The sequence below is a fragment of the Temnothorax curvispinosus genome, unplaced genomic scaffold (genome assembly GCF_003070985.1).
Source record: "Temnothorax curvispinosus isolate PA1 unplaced genomic scaffold, ASM307098v1 QBEX01002937.1, whole genome shotgun sequence".
NCBI lineage: Eukaryota > Metazoa > Arthropoda > Insecta > Hymenoptera > Formicidae > Temnothorax > Temnothorax curvispinosus.
The window spans coordinates 33488-52423 of NW_020212717.1; the positions used below are offsets into that span (position 1 = coordinate 33488).

General features: G+C 47.1%; 4 protein-coding genes across 5 annotated transcripts in view; 3 read left to right on the top strand and 1 right to left on the bottom strand.

Annotated features, from left to right (window-relative positions):
- LOC112452095 (pseudouridine-metabolizing bifunctional protein C1861.05) overlaps window positions 1–18817 on the bottom strand; it is a 22126-nt gene extending 3309 nt beyond the window's left edge. Inside the window, exons 1-7 of the mRNA XM_025012150.1 lie at window positions 17921–18817; window positions 17302–17664; window positions 16863–17202; window positions 16646–16770; window positions 16410–16469; window positions 5694–5899; window positions 4987–5186 (exon numbers count right to left, since the gene is read on the bottom strand). Of these exons, the coding sequence (XP_024867918.1) occupies window positions 4987–5186; window positions 5694–5899; window positions 16410–16469; window positions 16646–16770; window positions 16863–17202; window positions 17302–17664; window positions 17921–18172 (1546 nt within the window). The 5' untranslated portion in view covers window positions 18173–18817. The remainder of the gene's footprint in view (window positions 1–4986; window positions 5187–5693; window positions 5900–16409; window positions 16470–16645; window positions 16771–16862; window positions 17203–17301; window positions 17665–17920) is intronic.
- Window positions 253–2813, top strand: LOC112452099. The gene is made up of 2 exons (XM_025012158.1): window positions 253–1393; window positions 1620–2813. The coding sequence occupies exons 1-2, from the start codon at window positions 1117–1119 to the stop codon at window positions 2006–2008; spliced, it is 666 nt and encodes a 221-aa protein (XP_024867926.1). The 5' UTR covers window positions 253–1116; the 3' UTR covers window positions 2009–2813.
- Window positions 3299–4924, top strand: LOC112452098. The gene is made up of 4 exons (XM_025012157.1): window positions 3299–3335; window positions 3419–3485; window positions 3590–3927; window positions 4000–4924. Exons 1-4 carry the CDS (start codon window positions 3299–3301, stop codon window positions 4260–4262), a joined length of 705 nt encoding a protein of 234 aa, XP_024867925.1. The 3' UTR covers window positions 4263–4924.
- On the top strand, window positions 7857–13016 carry LOC112452096. Of its 2 annotated transcripts, none has more exons than XM_025012151.1 (4): window positions 7857–7942; window positions 9885–10949; window positions 11312–11756; window positions 12091–13016. In XM_025012151.1, the coding sequence occupies exons 2-4, from the start codon at window positions 10224–10226 to the stop codon at window positions 12393–12395; spliced, it is 1476 nt and encodes a 491-aa protein (XP_024867919.1). In that variant the 5' UTR covers window positions 7857–7942; window positions 9885–10223; the 3' UTR covers window positions 12396–13016. The 2 variants fall into 2 exon arrangements, with proteins under 2 accessions (XP_024867919.1, XP_024867920.1); XM_025012152.1 differs by lacking the exon at window positions 7857–7942 and adding an exon at window positions 7951–8824.
- Window positions 18818–18936: the final 119 nt, after the last annotated feature.

Genomic DNA, 18936 nt, shown 5'->3' on the forward strand with positions numbered 1-18936 from the left:
TAAATAAGTTTCGTAAGGGGAGCGGAAGTCACGTATCGAAAGAAAAGAAAGCGTTTCTCTTCATCGAGGAATGATTTAGACCGTTTTAGACCATTTTTCTGTAACTCGTTGATTTTTTTTTTTTTTTAGAGAAAAGAGAATATAAATGAAAATGGTAAATAAGTTTCGTAAGGGGAGCGGAAGTCACGTATCGAAGGAAACGAAAGCTGTAACTCTCGTTGGATATTTCGGAATGAAGACTATCGCGTTTAAAAATTTGTACGCGTGTCTTTCTGATTCTTCAATCGCTTCTCGTTGTTACATTAATGTAAAATTATAAATTGAACTTGCTAAATTGTTTCGAGACGCACGAGCCTGATTCTTTTTCGTAATTTATAAATTGAATATTGCTCTGAATTCTCCGCGATGCAATTTATGGATCGGCTGAGGCGAGCTTACATTGTTAAAAAAAAAAACGCATTTTTCCGCGGTTCGCTTACGTCCTACAGGATCGCAAGGTCGGAATGCGATCGTGAGGAGAGAAACGATACGCATAAATAAGATGTAATGCGCTATGACACATGCACCTTGACGGTTGCAGGGGCGACGAGAGAGGCAGCGGGATTATCGCGATTCCAGAGTCTCGAAAAATTTGTTTCCTCAGAGAAATGATCGTTTCCTTTTGCCACGTGCGTCGGACAAGTATTAAATGTCGATTTATTGATCGATCTCCTTATTGGCTTACTTCATATCGTAACATTTATTAAGAATAGGCGTACTTTTTTCTCTTTCCCATTAAAATCTAAGCTCTTCCTATGGACGATCCTGCGTAGATTCGTTACGTTTAACGCCCCGCTCGTGGTACTGGTGGAAGTGGTGGGACATCGTGGGATACTCGCGCGTGGCTCGAGGTGAGACGCGGGTCAGGTTAGGTTAAGTTAGAACTCGGCCGTTCGCTCCGCCAATAACGCGGGTCGCTTGGGTGTGGTTATTAGTGCCGTGGGACCGTCACCGTCCAGGTAGTGATTGTGTTTCATGAGATATTTGTAGTTTACGTTGCGCACCCAGACGGCCGGACGACTGGTGTCTCGTCTGACTTTCGCGTTAAACGTCACGGGAGCCACGCGGAGCGGCGACATGAAGAAGAGGAGCCTGTCCGGCAACGTCGGCGTCGGCGTGTTCCTGGTGGGATTCGTCTGCGTGTGCGTCGCGTTCGGCACGCCCTCCTGGTTGGTCAGCGACCCGCGGATCGTCGGGGCGCAGCTCGACCGACTCGGCCTGTGGCGGCACTGCTTCAGGTCGCTGCCCAATCCCCAGGAGTCCGACGCGCCCAGGCGATTCTTCGTCGGCTGCAGATGGGTCTACGACCCGTTCACCGCGGGCTACTCCGAGATCCGTGGCTTCCTCTTGCCCCGTAAGTGTGGCCACGTAACAACGAGACGAGGAAAACTATATGTCCTTAACGTAAAGCTGCAAATCTGTAATTTTTCCTCCGGATGTTTAAAAAGAGAGATTTGCTACTATGAGGAATAATAAAGTGCCTTGAACCGTCGTTGAATTGAAACCTGTTGGCGGCGTGATGATAATAAACTCTAACAAGAACCTTCAATGTGCGTTTAACATGATGTCTCTTGTTGCAGCATTTATGATAGCCACGCAAGTGTTCTTCACGCTATGCTTCCTGCTGGGTCTGATATCGTTCTTTCTGATACTGCTCTTCACTCTGTGCTGGGACCCAGAGCGAAAGAGATATATCGAGCTGATAACTGCCATCGGTTACTTGCTGCTGGCCAGCGGTCTCAGTGGTGGTCTGGCGGTCATCATATTCGCCTGCCTTGGTAACGCGGACGGTTGGATGCCCGGACACGCGAATAATTATCTAGGATGGTCCTTCGCCCTAGGTGTCATAGGCAGCGTATTGACGCTGATCGCGAGCGGCTTACTGCTGGTGGAAGCAACCGTGCAACGAAAGAAACGGGACTACTTGAAAGAATCTCAAACGCGCTTTCAACTCGAATCTCGCGCTTAGAACCGAGAACCCTTCACAGGAATTGCGCACAAGCGTCTATACTCAAAAGTCTGTAGTATCATTCCGTCCATGAGGTGCAACACGTCTTATCGTAGAATTTTTCTCTTTCTGTAGAATGTACAAAAGAAAAAACAAGCAAACAGATCTGCAATAATTTAAGTTTAGAAAATACGTAAGTTTAATATTTTTGTACGATATTTTATATCTCTCTTTATATAACATTACGTATATGGGATCGTAGTATTGTACGATAATATTATTGTTAACGATATATATGTATGCGACGACATATACGCGTCTTAAAACACTTGCGGAAAAATTCGCAAATTAGATAATATGAAAAAGACACACGATTCTTTTCTCGACCAATCGTGGACCGCGATGAGAAGAGTCGTCTATAGTTACGTGAATAATTGCGCAGGTACTTTAATTGCGCTCGGATGCGACGCCGTTTGTTGAATCTTATCCTATACTCTTTCAACAAATATTTTATTGTAATTTACAGCTTTAACTTGTTGGACTTTATAGTAGAGACGTGGTCATTTTTATGATTTACGTGGCTTTTTCATGAATTTTTTGGTGTTTTGAGACGCGAGTTATTGAAACATCTTGTATATTGTATCTATATATCTACATATATATATATTATATTATTAAGTTTTACGCACGAGATTTACGATAATCGCACAACGCAGCTACGAATTTTCCAACGACATGTCTGAGGAAATCCGAACGAGATTAATCGGACATTAGGAAAAAACTTTCTAACTCTGTCCGTTACCAAATAAACTTCTAATACAAGAAACTGTGTTTTCTACATCTTCAATCTCACTTAAGTTTAGAATTCAAATAAATTGCATCTCTCGACAGATAAAATTGTAAATTTAAACCATAATGTGCGCTGACGTGCGCCCACTAATAGAAAACAGGCTGAAAAGTCCTGAATCATTTTTCTTGGATGCTTAACGAAGGAGTTATTATTAATTAAGTCCCCCCAATCAGTGTTCTTTGTATATTCATGATCTACGCAACTACAAATAAAGAAATAAGAATGCACACATGGAGGATGGCCTACATTATCAATAGACGGCAAAGCTCCGTCTGTTGATAAAGTACGTCTTTCCGTTGGTAGAATTGATAGCGATGGTGTGGGACGGGGACCATTGGGTGTGTTGGGTGTGGCGAAAGGTCTCGACGGAGAGCTTGGGTGACGAACGAAAACATTAAATCGTAAACGAACGAATTAAACAAGTCGGTCGGTTTCGCGTTTGGCCTTTTCAAAAGGTCATCATGACGGTGGACAAGCAAGATTATCACAGGGCGTCCAGTGAGTAACTGATTAGGTCGATCAGCTAAGAGTTTACCCGGAGTAACCTGTACTAACGCGTTCTTCATTTTTTATTGATACAGACGCGGTCGTTTTTGGCGGAGGGCTCACGTTCGCGGCGCTTTTTCTCCTAATGATGGCATTCATAAGGTAAACGCATTTATTTCCGTGCAACACTGCTACGAGCAACGACCTCAACATTAAATTTGGAGCGTGTGAAAACAATGTTACTGATCCTCCGTAATAATTTCCAGTCCGTATTGGATAGAATCGTATCAGGAAACGTTCAGCAACTTCAAGCACATGGGACTCTGGGAATATTGCTTCGAGCAGTTCCGCTATCCGTACTATCAGTTTGACAAGCAGTTCGACGGCTGCCATCATATATTTTCGCAAGAATATTATGTCATAAGAGAGTGGCTGCTGCCGGTGTGGCTCATGGTAGTACAGGCATTCGTCACGCTGGCCATGTTGCTCTCCGTCTTTGCATTTGGCGTCATCTCCTTGATCTGGATACGTTGGCCATTGAGATTCGTCCTGCATTACGAGTGGATCCTGTCGTCCGTCGCATTCGTATGCGACGCAGTAGCCGGTAAGTGTAAGAATTAAAGTTTAAAGCGGACGATGCCAAATGGTCTTTAACCCGGATGCTCTTTGATTTCAGGCGCGCTTCTCTTCCTGGCAGTCTCCATATTCGGCGGACAGTGTTGGCGCCGGGACTGGTTAATGTATCCGAATTTCAATCACTTGTCGTGGTCGTACGCTCTCGCGGTCATATCGTTCATGATCCACACGTTCGCCGCGTTCTTTCTTTATCTAGACGCGCGGACTGGTTACAGATTGCGCAAAGAATCTCGCAACTTGGTGATGCAAATGCAACCGAATCCACAGTCTCATCACGGGCCGCCGCGAAGCGGATACGTATAATGTAATATCAAATCTCGGGTGCTTTTGATGAAAAATTTAATCTCAGCGCAAAGCTCTCATCGTTATTTTTAATGAACGAAAGATAGATCTGTCTCTTAAAAGAGTGTGTACACTGCCTGTGTACGATTTTAATCCGTCCATTTATATTTGTTCATTAAAAATAGTGGTAAGAACTTTATATATATATATGCTCTTACCGTTATTTTTAATGAATAGCTCCGTGTGAGAGCGGTCGACCGTAGTCGGCAGGTTCCGGATTCAACCCCGATCCTCATTCCATATATGCCTCAGTTTTAAGAAGCATATATTAAGAGAGTTTGATTAGAGAGTTGAAGGTTACAAGTGTGAAAGAGTATGACACAAGAATAATAACTCGTTTGAAATGGAAATCCATTAACATTTATATTATTTAATTTAATCATTTAAGAAGGTTAAACGTGTGTTTAAGATTGTCGCCCTCTCTCTAATTACAACGATTACTTACATTCGATTTTCTCGAAGCTAATTTTGCTTATGCGTGAATAATCTCCGTCCATTGTTTTACTCACGCATGCACATGATTTTTTTTTATATCACGATTTTTATATATATATTTTATAAATATTATATAAAGTGTATAATAGGATTACATCATTTGACTTACAAATATATAGGAAATTAATGAACGAAGAAATATTCATTTTCGTGAACAAAAAAGACAATTACTGCAGAAATGTTTACTTACCCGGAACGTTCGCTTGCGACGCAACGTCGAGCACGCAGCGCATGGTGTCCAACTCGAGATCTGCGTCGAGAACGATGAGACTTGCTTCTTCGAGATACGATTGATATTCCTTTATCAACTTCGGAGCGATCGCGGTGAGGGATTCTATTTCGCTGACGCAGAAGTGGCATTCGCCATTAACGTCCAATACCACGGTCACCCTGTAATATTAACAGTATATAATCAGTTCAATACGAACGGATTTGCTAATATTCGGATATCCGGACAATCAATTCGTCAAGTTACTCAAATTCGAATATTCGAATTATTCGGACAATTCAAATCTTATTGTTAGTATCTGAAGAGACAGAAAAACAATATATTGGAATTCGAATTATCCTTTCCATTATAGAGAATAAAATAGCAAACTAATTGCTAATTAGATAATTAGACCGTGTTTAGCTATTTCTGTTTATTCCCAGGTTCCCTTAACTGAAAGCGTTCCACACAGCCAAAAATATCGTTATCATTATCCATAAGAAGCTGTCTATTATAAGCATATCATTATTTATAAGTTCATAGATTCGGGTAATTAGACGATAATTTGAGATAATTTGAATATTACACTGTCCGAATATTTGTAGCCTTGTTAGATATTTTTCGTCGGGACTATTGGGCAAGTTTCTTGGAATATTCGTCAACGAAGCGGCAAGTTTCGCGACTCGTACCTCGCGGTGTTCACGTCCGACATGCGTTTCACCGTCTCGCTTCCGGCTCCTAGGCTCTCGAGAATGATCTTTCCATCCTCGTCGTCGCCAACGACGGATATCAGACGCGTGTTCTTCAAGCCGAGCTTGAGCAACGCGTCGGCGACGTTCCGACCAACCCCGCCGCAGCTGCGTCTGCTTCGCCCGGTGTGCGTTCTACCGTCATTCTGGAAATGAATCGCTCCCTTCAGGATCAATTGGAATTTACATTCGAATTCCGCTGGTCGCGATTAAACGATTTTTTCACGCGGCGAAGAAGAAGAGGGACAAAAATAAAAGCGATACATAAATTAGAACCATAAAAGTCCTCTTGAAGAGGACGCATTGTAGAAAAAGCGAATCTAGCAAAAAGCCTAGCCCTCAGCTGCACCCTAAGGGGTGTTTACTTTCCGCACCCGCTTTTCCCTTTTGTAGATTCAATAACACGTCGGCGTTCGCTCCAGGGTACAGCCGAGAGCGGATACTTAAGAGAAACACGTCAAGACCCACCCCCCTGTGATATTCAAGTCGGTATATAGCGTTTACCTCTTTCGTCCTCCTCACCCCATCCCTATATCTTTGATACACGGTATAGCCGGTGCCTACGTATCTCCATTCTATACTCTCTCTCTTTCCCTCTCTCCGTCTTTCGCACTTGTACCACATCCGGTGGTAACATACGGCTGGACATTTTTATCTCTCCACCTCTTTCCTTCCACCTCAGCTCTATTTCTACGTGTTCAGCGCTGTGCTTGGGGCTGCGCGCACCCTTTCACGAACGAGATCTTATCGGTCAGACCTATTTATCGCGACGACACGGTACTCCATTTCGATTTCACAAATAAGACCAATCCTATCTACCCTTCTGTGACGTGAAATAGTGATATTGGAATACGAGTTTATCCCCCTGTTGACGACGCTTGACCGGCGGTCGCTGGTGGATCGAAGCGGAGCCCACTTCGCCCACTTCCAATCGTCCGCCCTTGCCTTTACTCCCTTCGCGTGTCTTCCCTCTATCTATCAGTCTGTCTTGCGAGCGGCGGCGACGACGGTGGCAGAGCCTCCTCGATCCTCGAGCCAGTCCGGTTGCCTATTCTCGGGCGCTGTTCACGGTGACCACCCCCGCCGTCCACGTACCCCCAGGTGCCGCGTGTTCTCCGTCACCGACAGGCTAAACAGAGAGAAAGAGGGAGAGACGAGAAGGAGAGACCGCAAGAGATAGACAAGATAGATAGGTAAAGCGAGCCGCGCGTGTCCGCCTGGAACGTCATCCCATGCGTCGGACGCGCGGGGCGAGAAGCGTCGGGCGTTGTGGCCGCGGCGTCGCGACGACGACGACGACGACGACGACGCTCGGTCGCGCGCACGAGCTCTCGACTCTGCGTGATCCGTGGCAGTGAGAGGCAGCGCGTCGCGTCGCGTCGCGCCGCTCCACAAAGCGTTGTACGAACGACATGCGCTACGGCTGGCGACGGCCTTGTCAAGTGTCGACTGTGAACAGGAAGACGGGGACGAGGCTGAGGCCGAGGCCGAGGACGAGAGCGAGGACGTCGACGGCGTCGAGAGCCAGGACCACGGGAACGGGGGTAACGCCGGTGACGAGAAAGCCGAGGACGAAGTGCTGGTGAAGAGATATCTACAATACAAGAGCACGAGAGAGACGCATGACGAGGAAACGCGGGCGACTGGCATGAACGACGACGTGGACGACGTTGCCGAGGAGGACTCTCGCGGCGATGCCCGTGAAGGAAGCACCACGACGACGACGAAGACGACGACGACGACCGCGTTCCTCGTGCACCCCCCGACCGTCCTACGGTCGGCCCGACTGACGACACCCGGCTGCAGCGATTCCGCAGCGGTCCCGGCGAGCGAGATCGCGCCTCCGCAATCCGCGTGCACGTAGACTCTGCCGATCGGCGTCGCGAGATTTGCGTCGTAGAAGAACGCGCGATTACCGAGGCTATCCACCGAGGAAGATCTCTCGCTTCTCGAGCGTTTCGCTGTCTGTGCGAAAGTAGTCGGGAACGAAGAGAAGTCGGATCTCTCCGTTGAACGGGATTGCTCTCCTCGAAAGAAAGGACTCTTTTTTTTCTTCCCGAGGATCTTCCTTGAAGAAAAGGATTCTTCCTCAAGGACGAGATTACGAGGACCGAGATCTTGCTTCGCAAGATAAAGAACGCTCCTTGACATCGTGTGTGCCTTTCGTCCGGAGGACGTCTTACGCAGAGGTATCTAATGGATCGAATAAGCCGGGTCAGCGCGAACGGTGTCGTCCTTTCGGCAATTGTGTTCCTCCTCCTTCTCCTCCTTCCTCGTCGGAGAGATCGTTCGCTATTGCATCAAAAGAAATCTGGTGGCATCGGGACGTGTCGCTCGAAGAGAGCGATTTCAGCGATTTGAAACGTATCCAAGCATTCTGAGGGTGTCACGCGTCGCGTCCACGCTGTCCCGACCGACGAACAGGCTTACGATCGGCCCGATCCGATCGTGCGGTCGGCGGAGCCCGTGAAACCGAGTTCGCGTGACGCGTAACGGCGTGCGGCATTCCTCCCCCTCCGCGCGTTGCATGCGGCGAAAATAGGACGAAGCGTAACGAGTGACGATAAATTCCTTCGGGAAGGTCGGGAGGAAGATTGCATAACGCGACGTTCCCTCCCCTGCCATCCATTGCCACCTTTCAGCCCTCCTTTCCCCTTCTCTTGCACGCGCGAGCGCGCACGCCCGCTCGTCGTTTCCTCGTCGTCCTTTTTCTCCCTCTAGCTTTTCGCGCCTCTTCTTCGGGGAGATATGTCACCTCGTATCGATATCTAATTAAAGACTGTCCAACAATTTTTTTTATCGCGCCTCCATCCTGCTGAGTAAGGCGTATGGGTTGCTTCGTCTCTCCTCGTTCCACGTTCCGGCATCCGGCGTCGGGAAAGGATCGCACGCGGTGCATCGTCGCGCGACATCGATCCGCGCCTCTTCTCTCTCACTCTCTCTCTCTGTTTCTCTCTCCTTTTTTTCCCTCCGCGGGATTATGTAAAGCAGGCAGTACTGGACGCCGGCCAGGACATTGACTGTTCGTCTTCGTGACGCTGGAAATTGTTTCTCCGTTAGGACGAAAAGAGGTAACCGCGCTCTGTCAATGTCTCTCTCTCTTTCTCTCTCCTTCCCTTATCTTCTCCCATACACGTCCCTCGCTTGTGTCGTGTGTCGGTGTAGAGCGCGCGTTAACGCGCAGGGTTTAAACGATCGATGGGCCCTTACCGCTCTCTCACTCTCTTCCGTATTTTCATTACAATGCGCCACTCGCATATACTCGTGGCAGCGGTTTGCTGCCTGCCTCTGCTTGTCCGCATGCATGCATGCTTGCATGCAAAGCGAGTGCCGATGCACGGAAACGGGAGCACGCTTTGGCGCATCGCCCTGACCGAACCGATGTCGCGGCGATGCATGTCCGTGTTCGCGACCCTGAAGATAATCTCGGGATGATCCGTGTGTACTCGTAGATAATCTTTGCCGAGATCTATCATTTTGGACATAATACGAAGCGATTTTCCGCTTCCTCCTTTGTACTTTGCTTCCTATTCCGTAAACCGTTTCTCCGGCATTTCACCCGTTTGTTCAGTCCTGCTTTTTTCATAAATTGTATATATATGCCTTTTCGTCAGATAGGTTGTCTCTGCAGTTCTTCCACGATGATTCGCCGAGCCGGCGACGCTTCGTGCCGATACACTCACTCAGGCGCATATCCTCCCTCTATCTCGCACGATTTATCTCTGTCCCTCCTCGGAAAAGCTACATAGAGCTAAGCGGCGGAGGATCGATAAATAGAATCGCCTATCGCACGCTACAACTGTCAGAAAGAAATACAATCCGCCGAGGCGCACGCTATGCCTCCTCCCGCTGTTGGCTTCGACTTGGAAACGCACGCACGTTGATTTCCGTTTAATTCTCGCGTCTCCCCCGCGTGTCCCCGTTAGATCGAGGGAGAACGGGCAAGAAAGGAGAACATTGAATCGTGCGGCGTCCGGTGAAGAAGCGGATGATCCGAGATCGAAGGTCAAATCGAATTTCTGGATCCTAAAAAATTGTCAAAAGATCGGGTAGACAGATTCGAGGATGTGTGTCTGTTAAAAATATGTCTCTCACACCTTTTTCATATATCTCATATATCTCTCTTTTTAGGAGGATCATTTATCGTTCCGGCTGCCGGAAAACCGAAGACCGCCATCGCGGTGCTCATCGGTGCACGACGACAGGTGTGCGTGACACGAGGGGAACAACCATGAACGTTACCACGAACGACCTTCCGGTGCGGCGATGCAGCACGACGTGCCTCGCGTGACTCGCGCCGGTCACGAGTAAAGAGAATCCTCCCTCGCCACCACCTCCCTCGCGTGAGTACCGCGGCGGTGGCCACCACTAACGGTGCAACGCGCTGGCCCGTCTCTCCTATTCAGCCCTCCGCGTCCGCGGGGCACAATCCTTACGACGAGGACACGCACACCAGGGTGGCACGATAGTATGACGGTGATGCTGCTGCAACGTTCAGTCACCCCGCAGTCGACGCACAGCCAAAAGACAGCGACGAAGGACTGCAGCGCGAAGCCGCCCTTTCTCTTTCTGCTGGACGACCGTGAGGAGCATCGGAACTCGACCGATACCAACACCACGACCACTACAAACAACAACAACAACAACAATAACAACATTAACAACAATAATAACATTAATAATAACAATAACAACAACAATAACGTCAACAATAACAACGTCTTCAAGAGAGACGCCCGGAGGAACGACAGCCGCGATCACGTCGCCGACGAGGCGCCGTCGTCGGTGACGTCCCAACGACTCACCGGCGGTGGTCGGGACATCGCGATGCGATATTACCGCCTCTGGATCTACGCCTGTAACTTGGTGCTGTTCGGTAGCGCGATCGGTTTCGTCGCCGCGGTGTCGCAGACCCTCCTGTTCACCGGTGATCCACGTCGGCACGTGGTGCCGGGTGTACCCCGCGTCTACGACCCCACCGCGCTCTACGGCTATCTGGCATTGACGGCACAGTTAGGCCTGGTGCAGCTGCTCGGTTGCATCGCTGCCAGGCGGCTCAGCGCTCGGCTGCTCCACATCTACTGGATATTATTGCTGATACTGCTGTTCGGCGACGCCGTGGTCGGCGTCGCCTGGATCTTCCGCTTCGAGAAAATGCGCGCCGACCTCAGGCCCACGCTCAAGCTACGTTTGCAGGTGCGCTATCGGTAGCCTTCCCAATTAGTTCAATAGAGCTTCTGGTCCGTTTAGAGGCGTATTGCATTACGTCAGAAAAACCAATGAGCTTTTTCTCTCGTCCTGCGTATCGAAATAGACTATAGTTCCTCGCGCGTTGAAGTAATCGTATTCGATAGGATAGGTTTATGAGATGTGTTGAAAACTCTTTTTGGTTCGTGGACTATATATCTGTAAACATATATCTGTAAATTGTATAGCGCAACAGAAGAATTCATATGACTTTTTACTTCTTCGACCAAAAGACAAAGAGCCACTTTCCGCTTTCAATAGGTTTAACGCACACTGTACTGTGCCTCTAAGTGACGATCTCTTGCTCACAGATGGACTACAATAAAGAGCCGCGATTCACCGAACAGTGGGATCGACTTCAGCGGGAGTTCATGTGCTGCGCGGTGACCGGGCCCAAGGATTTTGGACCCAACTTTTCGTCGACTTGCTGCGGAGCCAGCATAAACGCAACCGAGCCCTGTCAGCATCCGTACACGCGCGGTTGCGAAGAGACGCTCGTACGTTGGCTTAGGAAAACGGCGGATCTGCTGTTCGTCCTGGGTTTCTGCGTAATCGCCTTCGCCAAGCTCTGCTTCCTCGGTATCCTACGCTACGAGATACGGGAGATGATACAGAAGATACGATTGCTGAGAGAACCGCCGCCGCCGCCCACGCAATTCGCGCAACCGCCCTTTTCCCAGATGATGCCGGAAATGACCAACAACAACGGCAGCATCACGAGACGCACAACGTTGCCCAACACGGTTACGGTTTCCGGTACGTTCCAGTAACTCCCGCTTATGAAAATACCTAAGAATCCAATATCGTCGATCAGTCCAAACTAGATAACGTCGGAATCCAGATTCTAATTCCGTCATTAGCGTTGTAGAATGAAGTTTCTATCATATAGCAGTGATTTTAAGTAATGATTAACTACTTGAATATACGTATGTTAATTGTCACTTTTTTTACCTGTGTATTCGAGTATCATATCGACAGGCCAAAGGTGGAAGATTAATGACAATCTCAATCGAGATACCTAGCAGATAGGATTCGATATCTTTTTAGAGGAAGAGAGGCAAGGACACTTATCCGTCATCCCCATTTTCAGGCAACGCGTCGCTGTTGCCGCAGTTGGACGAGTGCAATACCGGCCGGTATCCGATGTTGCCGAACAATCTACAGGACGGCGGTGCCGACAGCGACACGAACAGTCACTGCGCGCTGATCCTCGAGGAGACGACGCCCATCTCGATGAACAACCACAACAGCTGCGCGGCCGGCGGCGGCCGTGAGAAGAGCAACGGCAACAACAACTACGAGATGCGTGAGTTTAACCGTAGGCTGCTGCTGTCGAACGGCACCAGCCCGGGTGCGGGCGTGACCGTAACGGGCGGTCAAAGCAGGCGCACCTGACTATGGAGATGGTGGCGAAACACCTCGAACCGTTTCCTGTACAGGAGCAATCGCCGGCGCGCCGATATACCGCTATACAAGTAAAGGAACGACAACCCTCTGTCCAGACGTTTCAGTTTCTTTTTTTTAAGAGGAATAGCATACACACATCCGGCGAGCTACTGGCAGGCGCTAGTCCAACAGACGGGCGCGATATACGTGAGGAAACGCTGCCGTCGTCATCGTCGTCGTCGACGTCGCATCGAGACCGGCGGAAGTGAAGGGGGTTGACAACCGCTGTTCAGCTCGTCTTCTATAGCTCACCCCTACCTCTCACCCCCCGAGGTCTCTTACCGCCGATTCGCGATAGTGCGCGCTTGACATCGAGAAAAGACCACGACGACGGGCAGCGTTCGACGGTGAGACACGCGAGAGACCAAGCATTCACGAATCGATATCACGGTGGGACTGTACAATTTATTAACGAAAGAACCAAATCAAAACATATACAATTAAAGCGAGAAAGAGAAACAAAAAAAGCTCCGTTTTGTACGAAACTTGCGAAGGGGCGCTTAAGTTTGCACATCAGATCGTGGCACGAGAGCGAAATCTCGCGCGATCCGGGGATGAAAAAAAAAAAAACGATAGAAAGCGCGATTCGAGGCTGGAACGTCGTTGCCCTATGATTCCTTAAAACGAGCGGCGAGCAACTCACACCCCGCGTGAAAGACAGTTCGAAGAAACCATTCTATTTACGGCCTGTACTCTCGTGGTCGTGTGCTAATTTCGTCATCGTCGACGTCAACCTATAGAGGGTAGGTGCACGCTAATTTTAAATGACCGTTAGAAACCACTTTCTTTAGTCTCCTGACTTTTACAGAATTAATCCGTCGCTTTTCCACGTGAACTTTCGCTGTTTGTACGCGCGCGCGCATGCCTAGCTGTGCGGGTTGCTCATATTAACCGCCCCGGGCTCTCCTCGCAAACGTACACCTTAACATACATGCCTTTTCCGTCCTCGCACGGCCGGTGTATCGCATAACTACTTTTGCAGATTTATTTTTAACTGTAAAACTTTCTTGCGTTACCCACATCCAAATAAAGCCGTCATCGATCGTGTCATCAGCGTATTACGGGGATATCGTCGTGCCGTTTCTCATATCTTAAACGAAGATAACGTTCAATTCAACGCCCGGTAGTATGTCACAGTCGAGGGTAACTATCGTCGCCTATAAATGACACACGAAGCTCTTGTTCCCGTTGGATTGTCTCTGGACCCGACAATTCTCTGTCGAGTTAATTAAAGACTCGCGAGCTAGTAATCGGATATATACTTCGTGGATCGCGTTTCTGCCTGGCGAAGCGTTATCTTGACGGTACAGAGAGATCCATTTTCTTTCCTTTCTGTTTTAATAATGCAAAGATTTTTCTCTTTCTTTCAAAGATCTTGTAGATATATTCTTTTCATTTTTCGAAATCGCACATTATGTGCGTCTGGATATTATTAGATATATTAATCGACATTTTTGCAACCACCAGAAGAACAGTTACGATTCAAGACTTGTTAACAAACTTCTGTCTGACTTGAGGAAACTTGAGGCTATATTTCTTCACGCGCGACTTCACGTGTTTGGTTCTCTTAATAATGCAGACAACCTGTGTATCCGTTCAGACAAGCGAACTGTGTACGCTTCACGGAAACATTACCGTCTAACCAACCATCGAATTTCACGACACTCATGAAGTTCTCTAACGATCCTTAGACCTTTAGATATAATTACGATAGTTACAGGAGAATATTGTGAGATACTACTGCCAAATTGATCCTCCTCTTCTCCAACAAAATGAATGTGCGTCTAGACACCCTTGAGCAACGAGGGTTCCCCTAGTCCCCTCGCTAATAATACAATAGAGAACAAAAGAAGCGGATGAGAGGGAAAAAGAGATTTCCGATGTAGGCGACGATTAAACGATTCCTAATCGTTTTTACATATACATCTAAAAGAAATACGCGTCACGCAAGTAGCTCTCGTACCGTTACCTTTCCTGTAACTGGACCATCACTGTTGGACTAAAATAAGCGCCGAACCGGAGTTATTTCATTCGGTGCTTTAACCTGTTTTCTCTTTTATTTTTTCACACGCCTCATACGCCTCTCCGGTGTCTCAATAATGGAGATCCGTGATGTGAGCGACAAAGACATAGCGTAACACTCGAAATAACTGGCTTCCTAGCTAGGATTAAAGGAATCTTAGGGTTATACATTTAATGGGGATGCAATGATAAACGGATACAAATACCATAGTAGGCTGTATATACCGGCATATGATAGATAATAAGTGTGTCGATCGTCTGCTTAAGGAGAAACCGAGATATTATCTGTTAATTGTTCGAACGCACGTCTCCGCCGATGTTATAAAATGGGACGCTTTTACGTTGATCCTATCTGTCGCAGTTGAATTTACGTGTTACGAAATCTGGCGTTTCACATGTTCACGTATAATTACACTAGTCTGGAAAACAGGGTAATTATTAATCTCGAGCAGCGCCTGATCATTCTTGGGCCATTATTAGCGAAGTAGAATATTTGTGCGTTGTCGCCAAACAAGATAATTGACTCCTTTCATTCTCCCTAGAGTAAAAAGAGACTTTTTTTTACCGACAACGCGCAAGTCCCATCATTCTTAATCAGACCATCGAATTATTGTTGAATGTAATAATAATGTGAAAGCTTACACCTCGCAGACACACAGCCTCTGCCACTAAATGTATATAAAGATGTTATATACAGAAGATAGAGAGAGACTAACCGTTTTTTAATTAATTAGTCGAAAGAAAATACGTTCGGAAAGAAAAAAAAAAGACATACTATGAAACTATATCACACTCCGGAGACACGAGATATCTGATTTCGCTTCGGTTGTCGTATTAATGTACCATCTACTAGAAAGAAAAGACGAGCGAAGTATTTTAGGCGTTTATATTTTATTCGGGCGATATTTCCTAATGTTATATACAACCACACTGCAAGAAAGACTTCAAAGTTCAAACGAGCGTAGCGATTTGTAACGGATCGGTATCTAAATGTAATATACAAACTGAAGTGGAAGACGGGGAGCTTTGAATAGTGCCTGCTTAAAACCCAATTTATTATATATCTTAAACTAGGTATGGTCGAACAATTAGCCGTTTGCGACATTGCACGGATCCGAATCCGGCAGATCGGTCAACAGGAGATGGCAGTCTCACAAAAGTGCGATTTTTCTTTGACCAAGGCAAAAGAGAAGTAGATACGAGTTTACACATCCCCCATCATCTTTTCTATCGGTTAATACTATTTAAATAGGAGATCTATCTAAATATTATCGTATGTTAACGAAGATATCTGACGATCAAAGATACGTCCGTACAAATGACATAAAGATCGATTTCCCACTTAACCGCGCTCCTTGACCAATCGATCCGCTTCCGCCACGTGTGCGATGTCGCAAACGAGATGTTTCATAGAGTGATCGTAGCGCGAATACCGAAAGAAGAGTATGCACATTTAAAAAGCTTTGAATACCTTAATATTGTATAAAGACGACGTACACGTGATAAAAAGAAAAAAAAACGAGTGTATCTGAAGACTGTTAGCAAAGAAGGGCGAACGCGAGATAATTGACACGTAGTTACAAGCTACAATCGAGCTCAATAGCGCGTTTACGTTGGTGAACCTTTCATAATATCGTATCAACAAGCTTGCGTCTGTATTTAATTTACGTTACGAGGATACGGCGCCGGTTGCGACGGCCGTACTTCATAGGTTTGCTATTCTATAAAGCGTTTGTTAACATACAACACCATACTCTTCCCCTATTCTACGCGAGATTTCCCATTATTTGATATTATTAAATGTACATAAGAAAGAAAAAAAAGGTGGTAATTGTATATATAAATACTGTTACTGTTCTACAAACTATATTATGTAATATGAATATATAAGGAAAAAATTGGTTATTTAGTATAACTTTGATTGTGAGATTTTTGACTTACGTTTATTTCGGGCTCCTTCACTTGCAGTACAGTGTCCAGAACTGACCCGCCAATCACTATCTGCATAAGACGATCGGTATAAGTATACTTCAAGTAGAGATAACGGAATGACTTATTTAACTGTCAGCCTTGAATGTTACGATAAGGCTTGTTAGATATAAAGTAACTTCTCAACGTCGCCTCTGTGCGTTTCTAGTTTATTTTTAAGGACAATTTTACGTTGTTTTCAGGCTTACCGGTTTTTGCCTTGATATTATCGATCGTACAGAAGCAGATCTTACACGGGCTGTTTGAGATCTTTCGCAGAGATTCGTGGCAATTTCGGCCGCAACCTTGGCGTTATTTTCTATTAGAGCTATATCTGCAAAATCATCGATAAGGCGTCTTAAACATAACAATTACATTTTAGGTACCGCATTTTACGTTGCACTCCGTCAGTCTCTATTTACTCACTCGCTTCGAGAGATTGACCGCGCGTGATCTTGTTGAGTTCGTTTAGAAGGAATGGCGTAACTTGCTTGCCCGTTACGCGCATAGCGTTTGCTTTCGTTAAAGCCTCAGATATAGCGGCATCCACAACGCCAGGTTCCAACGCATACTTTTCCGGGATAGAGACTGCAAATAATATCCCCGTGCCGATGCCCAGTACTCCCTGCGTCTCCACAATACCAGCTGCCTCCTTGGCGTTGGAGACTCTGCACGGCGCTTTTATTTTATTCGAGGTCTCGGAACAGTAGAAAGCTGGAAATTCTGGCGTGTCGCCTATTTTTATGACCGGCACTCCCTGAGTTTCCTGCGAGCATAAAAACGAGTATTTCTATGTCAATTTCTGGAAACAGAGCGGACGTTAATAAGTTTTGTATGAGTCACAAATTTATATTCATGCACCTACCAAGTACTCCAAGGTCTTGCCAATATCCAGGATAGATTTGACGCCGGAGCAGACAACTGCCACCGGGGTGCGTCCAAGCTCGATCAGGTCCGCGCTGATGTCGAGAGTCAGCTCAGCTCCCCTGTGAACACCGCCGATGCCGCCTGTTGCCATTATCGGAATACCAGCTGCGTGTGCGATTAACATCGTCCCACTGACTGTTGTACCACCGTTCAATCCGTGCGACAGAATGAAAGAAATATCCCTGCGCGAACATTTCATAGTCCTTGCAGAGTCAGCTTTGGATAAGGTCTCCAATTGCTCGTTGTTCAAGCCTACGTATATTTTGCCATCTATAATTCCTATCGTTGCAGGTACGACACCCTGAAATTTCAACAAAACAATAAGTCGATTAGCGTTAACGCTATCCGTCCAATCGTGACGGATTAATTTTCAATGCTACATTTTTAATATCAACTTGTAAAATTCTCCGACGATAATTCAAGCAACGCACATTCGTTTTATCGATAGACAATTAAAACCTTTTGATTGTACAGGAGCTTGCATATATTTCTTGCACATTACTTTCGAGCCTAGGAAGAGAAGGGAGAAAGAACGTCATCGGGGGTGCTATACAAACTTGCTTTCTGATCGCATCTTCGACCTTCAGCGCGGTGCTCAAGTTATCGGGGTACGGCATGCCGTGCGTGATGATCGTCGATTCCAGGGCCACGATGGGTAGTCCGTGTTTCTGGGCGGCCGCGACGTCGGGTCCGTAGGCGAGCGCGTGCAGCGTGCGCCGGCCGGCGATCGATCTCCGATGGATCGCCGGCACGACGTTGGATCTCCTCCATAGTTTTGCCGCGAGATCGCACGAACGGGCTCGGTGCATGTTCCGCGAGACGAGAGAACGCGAGAATGGACGAACGGATGATACAGAATACTTCCGACTTGTCTCTTAACTTTCAGATAAGACGGAGGAAGTGATCGCGATAACCAAATGTAATCCGAAACGAATTGAGATAAACGGCATCGATCGAGCGCGAGTGCCGACGCGTAGCGAGCGAACAGTATTTTGTTTCATCGTTTTTATTACTGCGCTGTCGGCGCTGTTCGACGGCGTCGCGTTATGATGTATGAATTTTCCATACGACGAGATCGATAAAAATTCGTCGGTGTCGATCTTCCGCTCTCGATTGCATGACGCATCATCCAGCATCCAGCATCATCACGCATTATTGACAGCTATAGCGCCTATAGCTGGTCTGCTCCTTGCAGCTGCACCGCGGTATACCTTCTGCGCTTAAAATGAAATGGCTGTAGGGGTACGACGTTGGGAGAGAAAAAGAGGGAAGACGTAAAAAGCCCCCGTATTCCGAACGCACTTTTATCGATAAATGCGCGCGTTTATCGATAAAAATGCGTTCGGGATACGACCCAAAGTGCACGAAAGATTCAAAGACCGAACTTCCTGCAAACGTCACGTTGTTCTACGTGTGACCACGTGTGACATCGCGTGAAGTTGCTCAAGGTTGAGGTGGTCGTGGGTCGAGCGCGCGTGCGCGCACGTCTAGACATCGCGAGAGATCGCGAATAATCGCAATGCAAAATTCGCGCCCCGCGGACGCGGATTCGGATTCGGCTCCGACGATCATG